The sequence below is a fragment of the Nicotiana sylvestris genome, chromosome 6 (assembly GCF_000393655.2).
Source record: "Nicotiana sylvestris chromosome 6, ASM39365v2, whole genome shotgun sequence".
Taxonomy (NCBI): domain Eukaryota; kingdom Viridiplantae; phylum Streptophyta; class Magnoliopsida; order Solanales; family Solanaceae; genus Nicotiana; species Nicotiana sylvestris.
In genome coordinates this window covers 82578000-82603869 of record NC_091062.1, presented here as the reverse complement: position 1 = coordinate 82603869, position 25870 = coordinate 82578000, and the positions used below count along the sequence as shown (strand labels likewise).

At 37.3% G+C, this 25870-nt stretch overlaps 1 protein-coding gene across 2 annotated transcripts; it reads right to left on the bottom strand.

Moving 5' to 3' along the window:
* Window positions 1-408: 408 nt before the first annotated feature.
* On the bottom strand, window positions 409-19334 carry LOC104241736 (uncharacterized). 2 transcript variants are annotated; one of them, XM_070150300.1, is made up of 8 exons: window positions 18845-19334; window positions 18490-18719; window positions 8419-8457; window positions 8261-8331; window positions 2079-2143; window positions 1883-1972; window positions 1548-1640; window positions 409-1451 (listed from the first exon to the last, which is right to left on the bottom strand). In XM_070150300.1, exons 1-8 carry the CDS (start codon window positions 19049-19051, stop codon window positions 1050-1052), a joined length of 1197 nt encoding a protein of 398 aa, XP_070006401.1. In that variant the 5' UTR covers window positions 19052-19334; the 3' UTR covers window positions 409-1049. The 2 variants fall into 2 exon arrangements, with proteins under 2 accessions (XP_070006401.1, XP_070006402.1); XM_070150301.1 differs by lacking the exon at window positions 2079-2143 and having other exon boundaries at window positions 1883-1935.
* Window positions 19335-25870: the final 6536 nt, after the last annotated feature.

Below are 25870 nucleotides of genomic sequence, written 5' to 3'. Positions count from 1 at the left end.
TGAAAATAATTTAACTTAAACTTTCAATTCTACCCTTAATGAGAAGCTTTTATAACCACATAAATACTCTGGGCCGCTTTTTGACTTGTTTAGCACCACAAATTACAAAAATCTTCATTTTTTCTTAAACTCCGTGTCCAGTCAAACAGTTCACATAAATTGGAACAGAGGGACTATAATGTATGTATCAAAACATCATTTAGCAGTGAATGCATTCACAGTTCCTTGAACGTACTTGTCAAAAAATTTATCTTAACTGAGGCCATAACCTATTGGCCATCGGATGTCTGTGCAAAATGTGAGCTCCGCCTAATGCCTTCCTCAATCTGCAACTGCACCATGCTGAGAGATACTGATCAGAAGTCATGCGCCAATCCATTTCCCCAGTACAGGTTTGAGCCCAACCTTCAAACCAAATGTCTGATTGACATTTCTGGCATCTCCAGAAATACACACTATCAAACACTATAGATGATTGTATGAAAATCGTGTATGAAGATACATGCATCTTTTTATCTCATCAATCAATTGATGCATACTGCACAGAAAGCCTATCTCGGTGAAGACATTGTAAGAAATAAATATATTAACCAAGAGATAATCTTTCCATGAAATTTTTTAATTTATCATTAGCAGAAAAGATATATACAATGTTAAAAGTTGCCTAGGTAGACGTTACTTTGGTTATTCAACCAAAACTTACTAAGGTATTACCAAAAACACCTTTTAATGGATGATGTTATAACCATTCTTACGAAAGTCCTATTTGGTTGTGCAATTTGAGTGGTTGTCAAAATATTAAACTACCATAAGCAACATCTTGAGCAATGTCGCCACTGATTAGATGACATTACATTAATTAACAGTGCAATTAAGCTTCTCCATGTTCAATGTGCTCGAACTTATTTAGCAAGTTCAATTCTCTTCCCTCACTTAATATATAGGCTCTCATTGAGGGAAATCTCAAACTTGGCGCAGCCAATCTCCTCGAACTCAAGTTGTCCCTCTACCTCGTTTGATCAAGCTATTCCTTTGAGTCTTCAACATCTTCACAATCTTTGGTTCAACCATTCAATTATATCCTTCACAACTTCTTCTTTTTCAGGTTCGAATAGCAAGTCATGCAGCAATCCTTCACATAGCTTGATACTTTTGTCAGTTGAAGAAGCCTCTTGATAGAGTTTCTTAGAGCCTTCTGGATCAGTTACTGCATCATCGGTGCCATGAAGAACTAGGAATGGTACTGTCAACTTGCTCATATTCTGTTGCAAGTAGGCAGTGATTCGAAGGATCTCGTAACCAGTTCTTGCTCTAATGGATCCAGTGAATACTAGTGGATCTGAATACTTGGCTAATAATGCTGATGGATCCCTAGATACTGTTATACCTGTTTGATTTGCCGCGCTCAATTGGAATCTTGGCATCAGGAAAGAGACCACTGGAGCCAGAACCTAAAAATAAGAAAAAAACAGGTCTTTTAAAATCTTTTTCTGCTTAGTGGAAATAGAGTTTAATGACAAAGAAAATTGATATAAGATGACATTTACTGTGATAATTGGATGAGTTGGTTGAATTCCTATAGCAGGAGAAGTCAATATAATACCAGCTATATTAGCTCTCACCTTCACGTCAAGTGCTGCCTACAAGTAGTATCAATAATAGGTCAAAAAGAATCTTCAATAGCATGTTAGAAGATGGAGTAATATAGTAGCTAATTACCATTACAACAACAACAACAACGACCCAGTGAAATCCCACTAGTAGGGTCTGGGGAGGGTAGTGTGTACGCAGACCTTACCCCTACCCCGAGGGGGTAGAGAGGCTGTTTCCGATAGATCCTCGACTCAAGAATAGCTAATTATCATTGTGATTTAAAAATTACCTTAAGGACAATTGCTGCACCAGTTGAATGTCCAAAGCAAAAGCACGGAAGTCCTGGATTTTCATCTAAAACCTTTGAGAGAAAGTTTTTCTACGACAAATGGAATAAATTTGGTGAATACATAACACTTAAAAGTTAGTAGTAACTGTTGCAGCTTCTTTAATGTCTTTATCTATGCAAAAGTAAAATTATATACCATGTCATTTACAGCATAATCCAAAGAAGGAACAAATGCATGCAATCCATCACTTCCTCCATGTCCTGCTCAAAGAAGAAGCTTAATTTGAAAGGAAAGGCTTCAAATGATTCACAACTATCCAAGTAGGTAGAGAATATTAGTCACTACCACCAAAATGTGTCAATAAATGGGAAACTAACTACTCATGAAAACAAGAGTAAGAAAGCCAAGGTTCAACTAAAGCAACTATAAGTTGCAGCAAAGAACAAACCAAGCCATGGCAAGAGTTCATATATAGTCCTCTAGCTAATGAGTGACTGTATAAGAACACGATGTTGAAGTTTGGCAAAATGCCAAAGTCCCACATTGGTTGGGAGTTAAGTTTGGGGGGATTTTTCCCCTATAAAAGAAGGCCTAATGTTTAGGATTGAAACACATCTCTCATTTGCCTTCTCATCTGTTTAAGGCATTTGTATCTTCTCTCTTTAGTATTATTTCACTTGTATTTTGGAGTGAAATAAAATATTGGTTGTGTCCGAGGAGTAGGCAAAATTAGCCGAACCTCGTAAATTCTGGTGTTCCCTTTATTGTTGCTTTATTGTCTTATTTATTATTTGGTGGCTGTCATAATTTTGGTATAGTAGTTGTGACTTATTCACACTATATACATTTGGCTTCCGCAACAATTGGTATCAGAGCCAAGGTACTGTCTAAGTATGCTCTGTGGTTGCAGCATAGTCTGATCTTCCACATCAGAAAAGATTTATCTTGGTAACTGAGTCAAGGTTCTGTCTGAGTATGCTCTGTGGTTGCAGCTTAGTCTGATCTTCCACACCAGAAAGGAAATAATCTTGATTTGTGTCGTCAGCTATTAAATAATATTTGTGTCAAAGATGGGAGACAATAAACAAGAAGAATCTACATCAAGTGTCAACAATACGTCATCATTGGCATCTTCGCTTATGACAAGAATTGTGTCAAATGCGAAATTTGCGGTCGAAATATTTGACGGGTCCGGACATTTTGGGATGTGGCAAGGCGAGGTTCTAGATGTCCTTTTTCAACAAGGGCTAGATCTGGCCATTGAAGAAAAGAAACCAGATGTTATTGGAGAAGAAGATTGGAGAATTATCAACCGTGTTGCTTGCGGTACCATTCGATCCTACCTTGTTAGAGAGCAGAAATATCCATACACAAAGGAAACTTCTGCAAGTAAATTATGGAAAGCACTGGAGGATAAATTTTTGAAGAAAAACAGTCAAAATAAATTGTACATGAAGAAGAGACTGTTTCACTTCACCTATGTTCCTGGTACCACGATGAATGAACATATCACCAGTTTCAATAAGTTGGTCACAGATTTGCAAAATATGGATACAACTTATGATGATGGTGACTTGGCCTTAATGTTGTTGGCGTCACTTCCTGATGAGTACGAGCACCTTGAAACTACTCTACTCCATGGAAATGACGAAATTTCTCTCAGAGAAGTTTGTTCAGCTTTGTACAGCTATGAACAAAGAAAGCGAGAAAAACAGAAGGGCGGAGAAGGAGAAGCACTGTTTGTGAGGGGTCGTCCTCAAAATCAAACGAGGACAAAGAAGGGAAGATCCAAGTCAAGATCCAGACCCAGCAAAGATGAATGTGCCTTTTGTCGAGAAAAAGGGCACTGGAAGAAAGACTGTCCGAAGTTGAAGAATAAGGCCAAACATAACAATGGAAAGGCTATTATGGATTCAAATGTAGCTGATTGTGATGATTCAGACTTCTCATTAGTTACAACAGAGTCATCAACATCATCAGACATATGGTTGATGGACTCGGCTTGTAGCTATCATATGTGTCCCAACAGGGACTGGTTCGTGGAATTTCAAGAAGGAGAATATGGAGTCATCCACACAGCGGATAACAGCCCTCTTACCTCATATGGCATTGGTTCAATACGATTAAGGAACCATGATGGAATGATCAGAACATTGATAGATGTTCGATATGTACCGGATTTGAAGAAGAATCTCATCTCTGTGGGAGCCCTAGAATCAAAAGGGTTCAAAATCATTGCAGAAAATGGAGTGATGAGAGTATGCTCCGGTGCACTAGTGGTAATGAAGGCTAATCGGAAGAATAATAATATGTACCGCTATCGTGGCAGTACAATTATTGGGACAGCGACAGTAACATCCAGTGACGACAAAGAGGCAGAAGCAACCAAGCTATGGCACATGCGCTTGGGACATGCTGGAGGAAAATCCTTGAAAACTCTATCAGATCAAGGATTGTTAAAAGGAGTAAAGGCTTGCAACTTGGAGTTTTGTGAGCATTGTGTTAAAGGGAAACAGACAAGGGTTAAATTTGGTACAGCGATCCATAATACTAAAGGCATTTTGGATTATGTACACTCTGATGTTTGGGGTCCTTCCAAAACACCTTCATTGGGTGGGAAGCACTATTTTGTAACCTTTGTTGATGATTTTTCCCGAAGAGTATGGGTGTATACAATGAAGAGCAAAGATGAAGTGTTGGGAATTTTTCTCAAATGGAAGACGATGGTGGAGAATCAGACAGGCAGGAGAATCAAGTGTATTCGCACAGACAATGGAGGTGAATACAAAAATGATCATTTCAATAAGGTCTGTGAAAATGATGGCATCGTCCGACACTTCACTGTTAGACATACACCACAACAGAATGGAGTGGCAGAACGTATGAACCGGACCTTGCTGGAGAAGGTACGGTGTATGTTGTCCAATGCTGGCTTGGGCAAAGAATTTTGGGCTGAGGCAATTACATATGCATGCCACCTCATTAATCGTCTACCATCTGCTGCTATTGATGGCAAAACACCATTTGAAAAATGGTACGGAAAACCTGCTGTAGATTATAACTCTTTGCACGTGTTTGGCTCAACTGCATATTATCATGTGACGGAGTCAAAATTGGATCCAAGGGCAAAGAAGGCTATTTTTATGGGAATTACTTCTGGAGTCAAAGGATATCGCTTATGGTGTCCTATGACAAAGAAAGTAATATTCAGCAGAGATGTTACCTTTGATGAATTTGCTATGGTAAATAAGGTAACAGAAGATACCAAACAAAATGAAGGTGCTTCTAAGCAGGTGGAGTTTGAGGGAAAATTTATTTTTCCTACACAAGAAGCAGAGGAGGAAACAAATGAAGATTACCCTCTGGAAGGAGAGCCAGTAGAGGAGATTCCAACTCAGGAATCTCAACAACAACTTGAATCAATAGCAACCAGCAGGCCAAAAAGAACAATAACGAAACCTGTTCGTCTCATAGAGACGGTTGCTTGTGCAACCTCAATTGTAGCTGATGATGTTCCTACTACTTATAAAGACGCTGTTCAAAGTTCAGAAGAAGATAAGTGGAGGATTGCCATGAATGATGAGATACAGTCCCTTCATCAGAATCATACATGGAGATTGGCCAATCTCCCGAAGGGAAAGAAAGCAATTGGGTGCAAATGGGTATTTGCAAAGAAGGAAGGATTTCCTAACCAAGTAGATGTTCGCTACAAAGCAAGATTGGTGGCCAAAGGATATGCTCAAAAGGAGGGAATTGATTACAATGAAGTGTTTTCTCCAGTTGTAAAACATTCCTCCATTAGAATTATGTTGGCTTTGGTAGCACAATTGGATTTGGAACTAGTTCAGATGGATGTAAAAACTGCGTTTTTACATGGAAACTTGGAGGAGGAAATCTACATGACTCAGCCAGAAGGATTCAAAGTTGCTGGAAAAGAAAATATGGTGTGCAAACTTGAAAAATCATTGTACGGATTGAAACAATCTTCTAGACAATGGTACAAGCGATTTGACGAGTTTATGTTGCGGCAAGGGTACAAGAGAAGCAAATACGATCATTGTGTGTATTTGCACAAGCTTAAAGATGGTTCCTTTGTATATCTTCTCCTATATGTTGATGATATGTTGATAGCTTCCAAGAATTCGGAAGAAATTGATAAGTTGAAGATTCAACTGAAGAAGGAGTTCGAGATGAAGGATTTGGGTGAGGCAAAGAAAATTCTTGGCATGGAGATAATTAGAGATAGACGTTCAAAGAAACTCTGTTTATCTCAAAAGGAATATTTGAAGAGAGTACTTCAACGTTTTGGCATAGATGACAAGACTAAGCCAGTTAGTACTCCACTTGCTTCCCATTTTAAGCTAAGTACTACTATGTCGCCAATGGATGAAGCTGAACGAGAGTATATGTCAAAGGTACCATACGCAAATGCTGTTGGTAGCTTGATGTATGCAATGGTTTGCACAAGGCCTGACATTTCACAAGCTGTTGGAGTTATTAGCAGATATATGCACAATCCAGGGAAGGAGCATTGGCAAGCTGTGAAGTGGATTCTACGGTATATTCATAATACTGTAGATGTCGGGTTAGTTTTTGAGCAGGAAGACAATCAGTTTGTAGTTGGATATTGTGACTCAGATTTTGCGGGTGATATGGACAAACGAAGATCAACTACTGGTTATGTGTTTACTTTTGCAAAGGCACCAGTTAGTTGGAAGTCTACTTTGCAGTCAACAGTTGCTTTGTCTACAACAGAGGCAGAGTACATGGCTATTACAGATGCTGTGAAAGAGGCAATTTGGCTTCAAGGATTGCTAAAGGAGCTTGGTGTTGAACAAAAAGGTATCACAATTTTTTGTGATAGTCAAAGTGCTATTCAATTAGCGAAGAACCAAGTTTATCATGCAAGGACGAAGCACATTGATGTTCGGTATCATTTCGTACGAGAAATCATAGAAGAAGGTGGAGTCACGGTGAAGAAAATTCATACTACAGAGAATCCTGCTGATATGCTGACAAAGGTGGTGACTGCGGTCAAGTTTCAACATTGTTTGGATTTGATCAACATTGTTGAACACTGAAGATTGAAGATGAAGACACAACCAAAATTTGTTATTGAGAGAGAATTGAAAATGTGGAATTTTGCCAAGGTGGAGATTTGTTGAAGTTTGGCAAAATGCCAAAGTCCCACATTGGTTGGGAGTTAAGTTTGGGGGGATTTTTCCCCTATAAAAGAAGGCCTAATGTTTAGGATTGAAACACACCTCTCATTTGCCTTCTCATCTGTTTAAGGCATTTGTATCTTCTCTCTTTAGTATTATTTCACTTGTATTTTGGAGTGAAATAAAATATTGGTTGTGTCCGAGGAGTAGGCAAAATTAGCCGAACCTCGTAAATTCTGGTGTTCCCTTTATTGTTGCTTTATTGTCTTATTTATTATTTGGTGGCTGTCATAATTTTGGTATAGTAGTTGTGACTTATTCACACTATATACATTTGGCTTCCGCAACACACGACGATTCTTGGATAACCTGCTCGCTCTGAAGTTTCAATTGAATGAGAAGTAGGACATGACAGTATGGTCCTCCATTAACCTATCCCCCTCTGTTTGTCTCAGTGGACATGAGTATGCTACAGAAAATTTACATATTCCTCCTTTAATACCGTGATTGTGAAAGCTACAGTTAAAAGCAAGAGAGACACTGAAAGCTGTTAGCAATGACTTCCTCAAATTAAATAGAAGGTTTTATCCCTAGTAAAATCTTTGAAATTAGAAGCATATGTTGATGCTTTCATCTGAGAGAACCATACAAGACTCAAAATATGGAAGAGGACAGAATTAGTGTCAGTAAAATTATTAGCAATCGTTTGCAATTACGGAGGAAAAAATCTTAATGGGCTGAAGAGCCATTTAGACTCTAACTTGGATATTGCTGAGATGATCAAACCTGATACTGCAGCGAAATGAATCTAGTTCCCCACTTCCAGAGGCGGACCCATGATTTTTATACGACGGGGCACAATATTCTGCTTAACCAGTGCCCCCTAAAGGCTTTTAGTATTCAGGGTGCCAAGTACTTTAAATTAACCATTTTTAAGTTATACATATACATATACCAGATTTCTGCAGAAGCTTACGGGTCCGGTGACCCCTCATTATAACAAATAGGTCCTCCTCTGCCTACATCCTAACTAATACGTAATACTTACTTGTATCCAAAAAAGAAAAAAGAGAAAGATCGACATGACACAGCAAGTTGCATCTGAGAATCCATTCACAAAATATGGAAAAGAAATAAACAAAAGACACCAGAATCTATGAATTATCAGGAACAGAAAACTATATATTTCAAGCACATGCACAGAGAAAACCTTACCAGTCCAATCAATTCCATAAACTTTATACCCGTTAGCATTCAGCTTCTTGGCAAAGTCATCATACCTGCCACTGTTAATGAATGTAGAGTTTTTAATACGATAAACATGAAGATCGAAGTTACAACCACAACAACTCTTCCAAAGCTGGTATACAGACCTGTGTTCATTCAGACCATGCAATAGGAAAACCAATCCCCTACACAAGGAAATGACATTGTAAATTTTTATTTCAGAAAAGCACATATGTATGAAACTTGTAAACATCAACAACTAGCAATAACATATAACAATGGACATTTGCATGGTCTTTAATCTCTTCTCAATTCGAAATATGAGCTTTTTGAAGAACTGATGGGAATAAAAAATGGAGGCTGGTTACCGATGGGTATAATTTGTGCACATTTTTTCCTCATGGGTTCATGATGTATAATGCCATTAGACATATGTATTCCCCTTATTTAAAGAGACAGTTTGTGCACAAGGCAGTGAGAGGAGTTGTTTGCAATTACTTAAAATGCCCTTATTCATTTAGAGATAATCTTATCGATCCAAGTTACAGAAAGTGGTAATATTCTTCACAGCATATCTAGTTAAAATTGTGTGCCAAGTGGAATAATGTATCAACCAAAGTCGTGGCAAATACAGTCTATATACAGACAAAACTAACCCCCCCCCCCCCATTCTGCTCATGCTATCATAACAGTCATACAAAGAATAAACAGAACAATCACATATTCACAGTAATGAGAGACTGAAGGGATGATCAAAAAGTGCCAAGGCTTCTGTTTTGAATCATCCCCAGCCCAATGTCATAGATGTAGCTATTGAGCCGAGAATAAGCAATACGGCCAGATTAATTTGGGATCCAGGTTGAGTTGTGAGCTTAAGGACTGTTATGATAAAAGGCGTAGTGGTCTGCAATTTGGGGGTTATGCCTATTATTGAAGAAGAAAATGTCTGTTCCTCTCATCTCCTTGATCTGAGTCTAAGCTTCTCATTTCTTTCTTCTATCTGTGTGTCTTCTCCTATATCCATAATTGTCTATATTCAGTATTTCCATTTCTACAATTTGAGTATTAGTTCGGCTACTAGTAATTGTAATAGCAGGGGCGGATGCACCTTGGGGTAAGCGGTGTCGGAAAATTTCACTAAACATATATAAATTATTAATATGTACAAAAAATATCTTATTAAATAAACAAAAATGACACAGCTTTACACCTACTTCTTGCTAGCTCTGCTGGTCAAGTGCTTCTCTTTTTAGGAGAGGTCCTGTGTTCAAACTTGTGCAGCTTCATGCTAAGTAAGATTTTCAGCGTTTTTTGCTAAAAAACTTGTTTTTCCTCCAAGTATGTTCCATGATAAGCTTTCTTACTATTTTTTCTTTCTATCTTTTTCTTGGGGGAAGATAAAGTTGGTCCGAACCCAAATTGTAAAGTCAAATAATGAAAGAGTTTTTAAGTAATTGCTTAGTGTTATATATAGAAAATGTAGTATTTACTATTATGTCTAGCAAGAACATTCTGAATACATTTCAAAAAATAAAAACTTGTCGAGGAGGGTTGTAGTATTATACTTGAATTCATTTTTTAATAAGATTCGAATTTGTATTATTTTTATGTGTATCGTGATTCATTAAATGCGACACCGCTTCCGAAAAATTCTGCGTCCGCCCTTGTGTAATAGAGTTTCGGTTTTTATCAATATACATTGAGATTATAGTATTCGTTACATTGGTGCTTTCATCATTCGAACTCCAATAAAAATGGTCGTATTAGATCGATTCAGCAGTGGATACCCATAGGGTTGGATTTTTCGGGCAGACCTGTACTTCACCTACCTTGGCTTCTCCGAAAAGGACTGGTTACCTCTTCTTTACCACTACCTTGATGGTGAAGCTCTTGCTTGGTTTGATTGGTTGTTTCGAAATGAGCAATTTTTTGATTGGAATCATTTTAAGGAGAAACTGAAGCTGCATTTTTGCACTCGAATTAGAGAAGCACCTGCTGGGTGCTTAGCCGTTTACCAGCAGCGCAAGCCAGTGGAGGATTTTCTAGCATGAGTTGCGGTATTCCATCATGGTGCAACATTAGCACCTCACCCTCGCCTCAGTATTAGAATAAGCACTCGAACAGCAACATCCTGAACGTGGCATACGAGGAAATGCCGGACACCTTCCAAGATGATAAAGCAGCAGCTAAAACTAACAGGAAAATGTTACGAGAGCTACTAATGACCGAGAAAGAGGAATTCATAGAGGAAGGCCAGGAATTCATGGTGCTTGCTGAAAATTTCCAAAAAGATACATGTCGGTTGCCTAGTCAAAATTGTCGATACGACTTCATTTCTAATTTCTTTTGTTGCACGTGAGTATAAGGTTAAAAATAGGATCATGCCAATTACTGGAATCAATTGTCCATTGGCAGACACCTTAGCGTTTTCTAGTCAAGTACTTTCATTGGTACCACACTCTGGTAGTTGGACTACAGATGCATAAGGGATATTGGACTATCAAATTCTAGTTATGTGGCCAAGTGGGTGACACAGGGCAGGAATTTATCATTGCTTCAGGGTGTGCATCTCTTTTGCATATTCCTTTAAGTTCTCCATCATATGCACATACACTGTTTGAAACAATTAGAAAAAGACGGAGTTATTTATTTGCAAAGTTGTATGATTGGGAGCTGTTAGGTGAAGCTAAATTTGGTGTTGAGTCCTTTGATGCCGTGTATCTTGATGGAATTCTCAAACGAACCATTAATAAGAACTATTGCTCTCCAACTGATACGACAACCAATTTTCTAGTATGGGATACAAAGTTGGCGTTAATAATTAAGCAGCCATCAGTATGTGATTTTCAACTTGTAGTATTGAGTTGCATAGTACTAATAGGCTATGCTACTTTACCTTTAGGTACTAAGAAGACAATTTTGATGGACGATAAACTTTCTATGCTGGGTAATCTTATCATGGAATCATGTCTGCTTTGTATTGGTAGCAGTGAGTTGGTAGTCTCACCTTCCGATGCGAGATCTGTTAGACTTGCTTATCCATTTCCTTGTGGTTGCCGAAAGTCTGTAGTATCCCTAGTTGAACAAGTTGCTGGAACTTTCGTATTGGGGACCACGATCCATGAACTGGTGGTGCACTGGTTTCCACCGCGCATATGGAGAATTTCTGGACTCCGAAGAGTAAGCATTACTACTGCTGGAATCTACTGGAAAGTTTTACTCATTTTCATCTTCTTATTCTATGATTAAAGTGTGGGATCCCGGACGACAATGGTGTGTGAATTTCTATATTAGTGAAATAATTGAAAATATAATTTTTGGCTTAGAGATTAGTGATATATTGCTGAAGGCAATTAAATGTGACAATGCTGATTCACAAGTGGTAAAATTTTCTTGGTTTGGCTTACACTCACCAACAAATGCCTTGACATAGGTACCAGCTGAACCTTTGAGGTCATCTTCCGCCATTTCAGATCTTGTGGCCACCTCAAATCAAACGTTTGGTTCCCCACATGTCTTCTGTAATACTCTTGGATATTCCATTCATTTAATATTTGCACAAGACTTGAATAGTTGTTCTTCAACCATGAACAAGATAGGGCAGCGACATCCTAGTGCTAATGATGAACAACGAGCTAGCCAAACATCCTTATTGATTCGGCACATTAGCACATGTATTGCTTCTAGGTATGTGGTCGAGGTGGTTGATAAGCTTTGTGTGAAGAAGGTCAAAGAGGATTCAAGCATAGTAGAGCTTTTATGTGGAAACTACATAATACCTGAGAGTAAGGGCAATTACAAGTACAGGTCATCCTATCACCTCTTATAATAACCTCATTCATAGGCTTTGCAAGAATGATAATCAGGACGAGGCATTCATTTTGAAGGAATCAATGAGATTATTAAATGGTATAACTAGGGTGTACATATGTCGGGTTGGATCGGATTTTTCAATTACCAAACCAAACCAATTGTGTCGGGTTATTAAATTTAAAGACCAAACCAAACCTATAAAAGTCAGGTTTTTTAGTCTCGGGTTTTTCGGGCTTTCGGATTATTTCGTTTTTTTTTTCATAAAGTCTTCATAGCACAAAATATAGAATTTGTACTCCAAATATTTCTTGGATTCTAGTAAGACATAACTATATAAGGTGATTTTCAAGAAAATAACATAAAATATGATATGAGCTATGGTATTGTACTAAGATATTCAACAATAAAGACAATAAAACATAAAATAAATATTATTAATATGCCATAATAAAAATAAACATAATCTAAAATTACTAAGTTGCTAAAATAAGTACGACTAACAAGTACTATTTTTACATGACTAAACACTATAAAAAAACAAGTTGTGTATTTTATCCAAATCATGAAAAAACTAAAAAAAAAATAGATATCCAACACTATTGTCATTCCTGTACAATTTGATTGAGTGTCTTTTATTAGAATTAATATTCACTATAAAACTTATTGTAGCATTCAAGAATTATAAGTCCAAGTTTAAAATAATACGTTAAAAGATAAAATTATAAAAATATTTAAGAAATATTTATAAACTACACAACAATAAATATTTTTATGTATTAAATTTATTTGAAACTTCTATACATGTAATGTCGGGTTGGTTTGGTTCGGTTTGACTTTTTTTAGTTAAAACCAAACCAAACCAATTGTGGTCGGATTTTTTTTTCCAATACCAAACCAAATCATAGTCGGGTTTTTTTCTCGGTTTGATTCGAATTATCGATTTGATGCGATTTGTCGGTTCCCTTTGTACACCCCTAGGTATAACGATAAGAACTGTCATGTATAGTGTGAGAAAAATAAAGTAAAGTTGATTTTATTGGAGAAACATAGAATTCTCTAGAATGCCCTAGTGTTGTATTCTTGATATATTTATCTAGTAGACATATCTAGATGTTCTAGAATGGGAAGATAAGAAAAATCTAGATATTCTAGAGTCTTGGATATTTAAGGAAGATATTAGTAGAAGATGATAGAATTGTCTAGATTATTTTTGTATTTAGAATTATCCCTAGACAAGTATGAATAAGAATAGGCTTAGGCATTTGTTGTGAAGCCAAAAATCAAGAAAGCTTCTTTCCAAAACAAGTTCTCCTATCTAAAATCTATCTTCTTTTTTCAAGCTCCCTCTTCTTTAGTTGAATCCTTCAATCTTAGTTAGCGATCTTGGGCTAGCAGAAGATGTCCAAATAATATTCTTCTTCTGCTATTCCTTACATGGTATCAGAGCCATAAGTCAGATTCTAGATTTCAAGGCCGGGTTAGTGGTTGATTCAACTGGTTTCTCTAAATGAATTTGGGTGGTCGTGCAAATGGACTGGGGATTGAGTTATTGAACTAGTCCAACTACAAGGTATGGAAGACTTGTATGGAATCATACCTTGTTGGTGAGGATTTGTGGGAAGTTGTCAATGGGAGTAACACAAGTCCTCCTGCTGACGCATCGAAAAATAGCAATGCACGTAAGAAGTAGAAGCAGATTAATGCTAAGGCGGAGTTTATCCTAAAGAGGTCCATCTCTCATAATTTATTTGATCATATTATAAGGTGTAAATCAGCTCATAAAATATGGAGGACCTTCGATCGGCTGTTCAACAAGAAGGATGAAGCTCGGCTACAGATTTTGGAGAATGAGTTAGCTAACACCACTCAAGGTAATCTTTCGATCGCCGAGTATTTTTTGAAGGTTAAAAATCTGTGTTTTGAAATTTCTCTATTGAATCCGGCCGTGGCTATCTCTAAAGCACGAATAAGAAGAATTATTATTCGTGGCTTAAAGCCAGAATATATTCCCTTTGTTACATCGATTCAAGGATGGGTTCAACAACTATCTTTGGAAGAATTTGAGAATTTGCTATCGTCACAAGAGCTATTAGCCAAACAGATGGCTGGTGTATCTATCAAAGAAGGGGAAGGAAATTCTCTTGTCACCGATAAGAGGAACTTTAAAGGAAAATCAAGAGATAGAATGCACTTTCAGTCCTCAAATGGTTCGAGCTCGCCAGGAAAGAAGGGGGAGTCTTCCAGCAACAGTAAAAAGCCTTTAAAATGTTACCGTTGTGGCAAAGTCAGGCACATAAAAAGATATTGTCGAGCCAAAGAGAGCAATATGGCTCAAATTGAGAAAGTTGCTGAAGAAGAAGAAAAAGAAGAAGACTGGGGAAAGTACTTCACAACGGAGACTCGAGCAATAAATGCCATGGCTTCCATAAATTTTGGAAGAGACTGGATCGTGGATTCAGGATGTGGGCACCATCTCACTGTAGATCAATCCAAATTCTCCACCTTTCGCGAATACAACGGACATGATGTCATTGTTACAGCAGATAATACAGTCCATAATGTGGAGAAAGAAGGCACTGTTGTGATCAACGAGAAGCAAAAAGACACTATCACCCTCAACAATGTCTTTCACGTTCCAGGTATGAATAAAAATCTATTTTCAGTTGCAAATGCTGGAAACTATTTGCTATTTGGCCCACGTGATGTGAAGTTCCTCCGAAATATCAAGGTACTCAAGGCAGATATCATTCACTCAGGTAAGAGAGTTAGCGATTTATATGTCTTATCTGCCTCTAATTCATATATTGAGAAGATGAGTAGCAATGATAATACACATATTTGGCATGCTAGACTTGGACATCTAAGCATGGATAAATTAAAAGCCATGGTAAAGTTGAATCTAGTAAAAGGTTTGCCTAACTTAAGAAATTTTGATGGAGGAGAGGTTTGTGAAGGATGTCAATATGGAAAAGCACATCGTCTTCCATTTGACAGATCCTTGTTAAGGTGCAATGCCCCGCAAAAACTTATTCACAGTGACTTGATGGGGCCAACGAGAACTCCTTCATTTTCAGGCTACTCTTATATGCTAATTTTCATTGATGATTTTACTAGATTCACTTGGATTTATTTTGCAAAGCACAAGTCAAAAGTTTTCAGTAAGTTTGTGGAGTTCAAAGAAACTATTGAAGGTGAACTCGATTCCAGAATAAGACGGCTACAAACTGATAATGGCGGTGAGTTTACATCAGATGAGTTTCTTTCCTTTTGTCGTCAGCATGACATTAAAAGAGAGTTGACATGCGCTGATACGCCACAACAAAATGGAGTGGCTGAAAGGAAGATCCGACGCTTAACTAAGACATGTAAGAGTTGGCTTCATTCCAAGAATTTACCAAGAGCCTTGTGGGCTGAAGATATGAAATATGCAGCGTACGTGATTAACAGGATGTCGCTTTCTCCAAATAATATGAAGTCTCCCTATGAATTAATGTTTAGAAAAGCCTAGCGTGAAACACCTCAGGGTTTTTGGCTCTATTTGTTATGTTCACATTCCGGATTCTCAAAGGAGCAAGTTAGATGCCAAGGCAAGAAAATGCATCTTTATCGGATATGATGAAAGGAAAAAGGATGGAAGTGCATGGATCCGAAAACTCATCTCTTTGTTGTTTCAAGGGATGTCATATTCGATGAAGTCTCTTTGTATTATGGAGTTATGCAATAAGGGGTAGGTTATAAACCCTTGAACCCTGAAGCATCAAATCTACCCATTACGAGTACTTCTTTAGATAATACAGTTGTCGAAGAGCTAAGAGAAAGGGAGAGCCCGAGAACTCAACAACATGAAACTCAACAAAAAAATGATTCATGTGATTCCGGAAGGCCAAAAAGAACTATTGTCAAACCGGCTCGTTTCAGAGATGAAAATTTTGTCAACGCAGACTCATGTTCCTTTGCAAGACCAATTGAAGAACCTTTAGTATTTTGGGGAAGCAAAACGAGCCAGAAAAATAGTGTTGAGATCTTCACCAAGACACATCCTAAAGCATCGATTGAGTTCTTCCGCGACAAGCTTGGGATAGATTCCAAAAAATCACTTTAAGGGGGAGTGTGAGAAAAATAAAGTAAAGTTGATTTTTTGGAGAAACATAGAATTCTCTAGAATGCCCTAGTGTTGTATTCTTGATATTTATCTAGTAGACATATCTAGATGTTCTAGAATGGAAGATAAGAAAAATCTAGATATTCTAGAGTCTTGGATATTTAAGGAAGATATTAGTAGAAGATGATAGAATTGTCTAGATTATTTTTGTATTTAGAATTATCCCTAGACAAGTATGAATAAGAATAGCCTTAGGCATTTGTTGTGAAACCAAAAATCAAGAAAGCCTTCTTTCCAAAATAAGTTCTCCTATCTAAAATCTATCTTCTTTTTTCAAGCTTCCTCTTCTTTAGTTGAATCCTCCAATCTTAGTTAACGATCTTGGACTAACAGAAGGTCTCCAAATAATATTCTTCTTCTGCTATTCTTTACATATAGGATGCTCATTCTGCTGAAACTTACGAAATATGATGAAGTTGAGTGTGTTGACAAACATATCTAACAAGGGGTTTGTTCCAAAAGATGTGCTGTACAATACCATCCTTGATGGCCATTACTCAACAGAAAATATCCTGAAGGATCTAAAGGTTAATAAGGAAAGAATACTAAGGTATTTGAGGCAAATTGATGGGTTGCTAATCACTTTACACGAGCTGCTTTTGTGGGAATTTGCTTCTGGAAAGTTTGCCTTGGTTCACTCATTTCGCTTTCCGCTAACTGCTTCGTGAAGAGGGCAAGCAAACTCGTGTCGATACGCAAGGCATGTTATGATGGCACTCAAGTTGATAACAATGCTAATGTGTGAGAGCCACAAATGACACAGTTTAGATTGGTTCGCTAAGGTGCACTGGATCCTATATTTTCATCTAGGCACAAAGAACGTCTTAATATTGATATAGTTGGTTGGGAGCTCCTCGGTATCACTATTTTTGACTTGAACCTTGAGGACAAGATTCTTATTGAAGACGGGAGTATTGTTATGAATCAGGGGCGAACCCAAGTGGTGAGAAATGGGTTCAACTGAACCCGCTTCGTCAAAAAATAATACTGTGTATATGTATAAATTATGGCTAAAACAAGATAAATTTTGTATATAAATTGTTTTTGAACCCGCTTATACGACTTATACCGCTTATATTAGTTATGGACTTTTCCGACTGAACCCGCTTGCACAAAATCCTAGGTCCGCCACTGTTATGAATAATCCCAGCCCAATGTCACAAATGTAGCTATTGGGTTGAGAAGAGTTATTGGGCCAAGAATAAGCAATAGGACCAGATTAATTTTGGATCCAGGTTGAGTTGTGAGCGTAAGGACAATTATGATAAAAGGCGCAGTGGTCCGCGATTTGGGAGTTATGCCTATTGTTGAAGAAGAAAATGTATGTTCCTCTATCTCCTTGCTTTAAGTCTAAGCTTCTTATCTCCTTCTTCTATCTGTGTGTCTTATTCTATATTCATAACTGTCTATATACAATATTTCCATTGTTATCCTACAATTTGAGTGTTAGTTCGGCTACTAGTAATTGCAATAGAATTTCGGTTATTATCATTTATCAATATATATTGAGATTATAGTATTAGTTACAGCTTCAATATTCCTTGCAAGTACTCGATGATATCTTGGTCTAAATTTAAATATGCATAGTTTAGAAGTTCTTTCCTTTCTATAACGATGGGGATATTTTTCTGTATATTCCAGTGTGTAGTTACTTGAAATTTGAAAATGTTTTCTTGAACAAAAACATTTTCCTCACTAAAATTGGGGGGTGGGGGTGGGGAATGTCATTTATAGCATTGTGTTTGCGAGACCATGTATTTCTATTAATTAGAAATGCACGAAATATATATAAATATCTGATTATGAATCCAATTATTACATATTAATTAGAGATTACGATAGGAACCTAACTTCAAATCCTGAATCTGGCCTCTAAACATATCCCAACTCTTACTCCATATGACTTGTATTAATCAAGTACGTGGATATTGCTATCAAACTTCAATATAAGAAGGATTCACCAAATAACTAGTCTTATACCACATATATGTCACATATTTTTATAGTACTTAACAAAATATAGAAATATAATATTACAAAAAATAGTTTTTCTCATGTAAAAAGCATTTTACACCCATAATAGAAATTAATTAAAAGCCTAGGACCTCCCACAAACAGGGAGCAGAAGGGCCTATGAATGTGGGATAGAATAAATGTGGGATAGAATCATCATCAATCAAACAAAAACGTTGCTTAATTAATTTAAATAGCACAAATAATACGCCGATTATTAATTTGTTACCTGACTTTGAGGGAAACGGGTGTCCATGACTGAGTAAACATGGTATCTCCTCTTGAAGTGACAAAAAGCGAAAATTCCCTCACCGTGTTCTTATCGTCAACGTCCTCAAGCACCCTTTTTATCGCCAGCACTCTCCTCGCCGCCACCTCATTATCCACCATGTTCTTTCTCGGCACCATCTTTGCCGGCACTCGCACCATTGGCCCCTTCCGTTCGATCATCTTATCAAACTGAGAATACATATATTAATTAATTAACCATATAAAATGACAACCTTTCTTATAATGAAAAGACACATATTTACATAATTACATTGTCATGCAAATTACAAATATCAGGTAAATTTCTTAATTACCTTCTCCTCCTTTGATCCAGATGTTGTCGCTTGCGACACCATCCGCTTCCGCCCTCGAAATGGCAATAGCAACAATAGCACGAATGCACTGAGCAGCAGCCATAAACTCCTCAATACCCGTAATGAAAACAGGGCACTGATTATCCCGCTTGGCCCTGACGTTAGAATCATCGCTGCTTCGTTGGCCTTAGTAATATCAACCGCCATTGCTCTTCTCACAAAAGCAAAAATTCAACTCGAATATATATGCTTTTCTTTTCCTCTCTTGTACTATTATTATTATTAATCCCACAACGGAATCTAATTCCTTGTGGGTACGTATGGTTTTCAAGCAGACGATATACTAATATGTAAATTGCTTTCTGACTGTTCAATTGTTTATGAGAAGAAAAAAAGTTGGTTACGTTATAGGATGAATAGTACTATAGGGAAATAATGAGAGAAGGTTGATTCTGAATGGGCTTTGAGAATTGAACAAAGAATGTTAATCTTTCTCTCCGCAAAATGGAAAGCAGTCTCAAGGGGAGAGCTTATAACTAAAGTTTGAGAGAATTAAGGTCGACGCTATGTACGGAGGAACTGTGTAGCCACATCACATGCCACCAAATCCGAAATGTTGCGATTTGGTTTTTGCTGTTTTACTTACCTTGCTAATTTGACAAAATCTTCTACACTTTAAAATTTTTTGTTGCTTTATTAAAGGAGAATCTGAAACCAAAATAAAGGGACGAATTTGATGCGATATGCATGTATATAGGCCACTATAGTTTTAATGGAGAAGTGACGTAAGAGATGGTTTCAAGTAAGAAGGTCAATTTTTATTGACTGATAGCGAAATAAAAATATTTATTCAGAGAGAACACAGTACTTAAAATCTCTCTCTCTCTATATAAAAATAAAATTGAGGGAATAAACACCTCTTTGGCCAAGAATCCTATTTATACCATTTATAACACCTCTTAATTCTCACAAAAGAATTACTCTACCTTTTCCTTCAAAATTTACTCACACACAACCTGATTTTTAAGCTATCTATTCCTTTGGTTTCTCAATCGGTTTTTCTCTTGCTCATTGTTTATTTTTCTGTTTCAAACCTCCATATTTGCTTGGTTTCCTTTTTAGATAATGTTCACAACTACTCAAATTCTTTATTCAATTTCCTTTTTTTATGTTTGTAATTACTAATAAAAAGCATGGGTACACAATCATCGATTTATTGACAAGTTTGGTAAAACTTTTGGATTTTCAGGATGAGGAAGTTGATTGGAAGAGTTGCTTAACTCAGATGATGATGTCAGTCAGATCCGCGTGTTGAGACAAATCCGGTATAACCACATTTCTTTCCTGGAAATTGGATTTAATTTGACAAGATTCTAACAAACGTGAGTGTAAGTGAAAATTATCTAAATAACAGTTTCTTGAATGTTGAGAGTGTAAATGAAAGAAGCCGGAGTGAACAATGTGCTATGATTATTGAAAAATCTTTGTAACATGAGCCATATTATCTTCGACCAAGTATTGTTTGGGCATCCATGATACCAAATATGATTAGTATTCTTTACTTCAAGTGTGCATGTGACATTTCCCGTAAACCTGTTATTGTTTCGTCTTCTTTGTTTGTTATTTGTGCTAGATATCGAGTTGATCAACTTTATCTGATCATGAAAATATAATAATCATTTTTTTAGTTTCTTAAAAGGTCTATAATAGTACGTAATCAACGCCAACCGTAAGCAAATGAACTCTTAAGTTTTGCCAATGTTGTCTCCGATCTTGCTTGAGCTTCTATCTCTGTCATCCCTCTGCTTCTGTTTCCTTTCTTCAAGTGCTAAGGAGAATAAATGAATACGTGCATAGATACAGTCATACACTCATTTACTAAGTAAGGACCAAGTCCCACTACATACCTATGTACTATGTCCTCTATGTCTGATACAACTACAGGAGCATACCTCGCCAAAGAATTAAGGCGGAGGTTGTACTGCAACACTCATACCCCCTGCCTCAATGTCATGAACTGATCCAATCATGTTCTACGTGTCTCTGTAGGTAAGTAATGGTGGAAGAATATCTGTGAGAACTCCCGCCATGTAGCTGGAGCCGCGTTTGCTCCCCTAGACATCTCCCAATTGGTATACCAACCTGCTACGCTCCCCTAGACATCTCCCAATTGGTATACCAACCTGCTACTAGATCGTGTAATCTATATGCTGCCAATTCAATTGACTCTCTATCTGTGGCATGCATAACTCTGTGGTCTTTGGCCAATCTGTCTAGAAAATCCTGGGGATCCTCTGTTGTACTAGATCTCGTGAAAACTGGAGGCTATAATATGAGGAAATCACGAATTCTAGAACCCGTATTGCCACCCTGAGGACCTGCATGTTGCCGTCTAGCCTAAGTAGCTACAATGCTAGTCAACAATCTAAAAGCCTCACTCATGTCGTCATGCTGAAGAGCCAGAGGTGCGGTAGCTCCCTAAAAAGACGGAGTCTGTGAAGATCCGGAGGGAACCTCATGTCTGGACTCCTCATGCTCATCTAACTCATGGGGTACTCTGCTAGTACCTTGACCAGCAATGACTTTCCCTTCTAGGCAGCTGTGAGTCTCTTCGTCGGCATCACTACCTATAAAACATTTCGTTAGAAGGCTGAATCCATATGACATATCTCTGTCACACGATATAGAGAAGAAGGAAGGACAACTATCCTATAATGCCCAGTAGCCTCCTGTTCATAAGTATGGTGCACAACATATCCCTGAACAAGACTCTACTAGTCACGACCTATAGACATCTTAGGATTGAACTGCTCTGATATCATGTTTGTCATGACCCAGCCTACGATCGTGATGGATAACCAACACTAAGTGTCGATCATCACTAAACCTGCTAATAATCTACTAATCATAAATACATACTGATAAACTGAACAAGCATAAGCATAGATGATAAGAACTTTACAATCTGAAAAGCTGACAAGGCTAACACAAGCTAACATATAAAAACATACTAACTGCATAGGTGCATATCTATAGGCCTCTAGGAGTGCTGAACTAAACAAGTACTAGACGGGATATGGCCCCACCATATCCAAACTAGTGGACTGTGCACATACTAAAAGATAAGTAACTCCAAGAGTAAATAGAGTGACTCCAATAGCTGGTAGATGGCCTACTGACGTGGCTCAAACGCTAATCTATCTGTACTTGCGCGGCATGAAATGCAGCACCCCGGAAGGGACGTGAGTACGATATGTAAGATGTATGTAGGGTGGAAAACATATGTAAAGCATACTAAAGTCTGACTGTAAGCTGAAAATCTGAATATAAGCTAAAAACTAACAAAGAATATAAACTAGTAACTGATCTGGAACTGAACACAAGTTTAAGCTTGAACTATGCTAAAACTGAACTACTAATCTGAATCGATACATGTTTGGCATTATGGGCTATATCCCCCAAATCAGGTAATTTTACATCTAAACTAACCTCATGTATATAGTCATTCAATACAAACTATAGCCATATACGAGTATATAACATGCTTGACTGGCGTTATGGGCTATATCACATCAGCAGGTGAATATATAATCTATACGGCCGACTGGTGTTATGAGCTATCTCCCCCCATCATAAAATCAATAGGCCTGGATGGATTTAGGGGCTATATCCCCTCAACATAATCAATGTAAGCATGTATGAGGCATAACACATATGGCAGCATAATATGTACTCAAGAGATCATGAAGGAAATCATAAACAGAATCACAAAAGTAATCTAATGCTCGTCCTCCATAAGTTGGACGGAGGGGTATACCCATTTTAAGGATAAACTGAGTATGCACATAAGATACTAAGGCTAATTAACTCATTAGGATCTAATAATCAATTTAGAAACAAGGAACTCAAAATTTGTCCAACTCTTCGAATTTCCAAAAATTTCGGTAGAGATTCCCCTAAAAATGGATGATCCAAAGAAAACATGAAGCACCACAATATACACGGGAATGGATACCTATCCAAGATTATAACATCAAACTAAAGGAGACCCAACTATCCAAAATAGTGTCAAACGATCAACAAAACAGAATTATGAATGTAATGTCGACTCATAATGACTAACTTGTGATATGAAAGTCTAAATATGATGTAGGAATAATCTAAGCATCAACACATGATAATTAAGTCTACATAATCTTCTATAAAGCTATTATTATCATATGAGGAGGGGTTTATGTATACATAAAAACATCAAAGGACTAGAACAATGATGAAGTCCATATGGCATAGGCCAAATGGGCAATTCATCCTTTTTGTTTTTGTTGTGTTTTGAAGTTCCAAACTAAACTAGTTTCTTCCATAATTCACATATACAATTGAATATTGTACAAGGATATAATACATGGTAAAATTTCCATTGAACAAATCTTAAAAGGTCAACAAGAAAGGCTAGAACATAGCTAAACCAAATCATGCCGCAAACGAAATTAAAATCCTACATGCCTCTTGTTTTATTGATTACAAACCTTGTTCACTTTGATCCACACCATTTCTTATGCTTGTATAGCTAAAATACAGAGGCGACAAACTTTCTTAGCCACAAATCGCTTTCCAAAACTCGAGTTATAAGGAGAAAGGAGGATTGTAAAGTCTTACCAATGTCGTAAGGATCACGTTGATGTGTTCACTTCTCGATTTTTAGTTGTGGATGATGGAATTGCTTCAACTTCCTAAGGAACTTCTTAGAGAGTTATGGAATCTCTGCTTGTGCATGAATTTTTTAGAAAATGAGGAAAAAGAAGACTAAGTCTTTTATTAATAATAAGCTTGAAAAGTCACGACATGTTTGCTTTACCCGCCCTTGTTCCGACACTCATATCTCTTTATTCGGATGTCGTAATGAACAATCGATCAAGAGCGTTCGAAATTACATTCCAGGAACTTCAATTTGGTATATAATATTTCCTCAAAAGACCTCATATAACACACAGAATTAATTTCTCAAAAAGCTTCATCGGAAGGCAAATTCGATTTTTTCCAAACTTTATATTCTATATCCAAACATCATATATAGTCATATTATGACTTTAAAAGCATTTAAATCATGTTTAGAAAGGCATTTACAAAATATATGACATCACAAAAGTGCAGAGTGTAAAAACTTTGTTGTCACAATATAATCTCACTGGTAGCTTTAAAGTCCATATTTAGCTGCTTGAATAGGTCTGCCAACCAAACTATCTCTTCAATTCATTAGCCATGCTTCTGTATTTTGATTCTATGGAGAACCTTGACATTGTGCTCTATTTCTTGTATTCTTAGGAAATGAGGGAATCACCCAACTTTACCACAAACACACTCACTAATTTTCTAGTCATTGGACGTGTGACCTAGTCTGCATCATAATAAACTATGAGTTGTTTGAACGGTTTGGAAGACAGTAAAATCCTCAATCCTGGTGCATTCTTCAAATATCTTACAATCCTTAGAGCTCCTTGTATGTGTGACATTTTTGGTATATGCATGAACTGACTTAAATTATGCACATCATAGCTAATATTTGGCCTTGTCATGGTTAAATACAATAGTTTACCAACTAGATTCTGATATCTGCTAGGATCACTCAGCAACTCATCGTCATGGAAATTTTTATGTGAGCTTGTATGATCAAACTTTGCACTAGTGAACCTTTGACTAGTGTCTAAATGTGTGCCAGTTGGCTTGGAACCTACAAGCCCAAGATCTATGATGAGATCAAGAGCAAACATCCTCTGACAAACTAGAATTCCATACTTGTTCCTGGAAATTTCAAGACTAAGAAAGTACACCTCATCTCCCCAGGTCCTTGATCTTGAAATGGTGTTGTAGCATGTCCTTAGCCTCTTAGAACAACTAGGAAGAGGAACATGTGATTAAGAGGTCATCCACATATACCAGGATGATGACCAGGTGAGATCCAAACTTCCTACTGAAGAGGGAATAGTCATGGTGGTTCTACACAAATCCTGAGGATGATAAGGCTTCATTGAGCTTCAAATTCCACTGTTGAGATGCCTGTTTTAGGCCATACAAAGACTTCCGAAGCTTACACTCTAGGACGCTCCCCCTCACCTAGAAGACTTGGAGGAGGAACCATATACACCTACTCTACCAGATCACCCTAAAGAAATGCATTAAAGACATCCATTTGGTGTAATTTCTAATTATTCATAGCAGCTAGGGAGAGTACAGTCCTAAATGTCACCATCTTAACCACATGAGAGAAAGTCTCTTGATAATCAAGACCTTCTTGCTGAGTATATCCCTTGGCTACCAGTCGAGCCTTGTACCTTTCCACCTCTCCTTTGAAATTATATTTCACTTTATAGACCCATTTACATCCAATAACTCTTTTACCAGCTGGTAAAGGAGCCAAACACTAGGTGTGATTATCCTATAAAGCCTACAACTCTTGATCCATCGCAACAATCCATTTTTGGAGAGTCTTAACATATGTTGTAGGCTATACAACAACTGAGAAGTTGCAAAGTGCCCTAAAATAATAGGGTAAAAGTGAGGCATAGGACATATATGCAAACATAGGATAACTGGAGCCTAGTGCAGCTAAAGGACTAGGCCTTGCTAAATGCACAAAATCATTTTGCCACCCAGGTGGTTTAGAAGTTCTGGCAGATTTTCTTGGTCATTCTTTCGCTATGTCACGAGAAGTTTGCATAGGAGTCGAATGAAACATCATTCCTTCAAGAAGAGTATCATGAACCTATGTAGCTCTAGTGGATGCAACATGAATATCTGGAGTTTCAGGAGATGCAGCTTCTGGAACAATTCTGTATCTGATCCTTCAACATTAGGATCTTTTTAGAATACTTCAAAAGGAGACTTCCTTATTAGTGTAGTATAGGGTATTCCATTAATCAAGTATACTGTAGTTGGCACACAAATGCCCCAGAACCACAGAGGAATACTTTCCTGAAACTTGATGGCTCTAGCAACTTTAAAGATTTGCTTGTGCTTCCTCTCCACTAT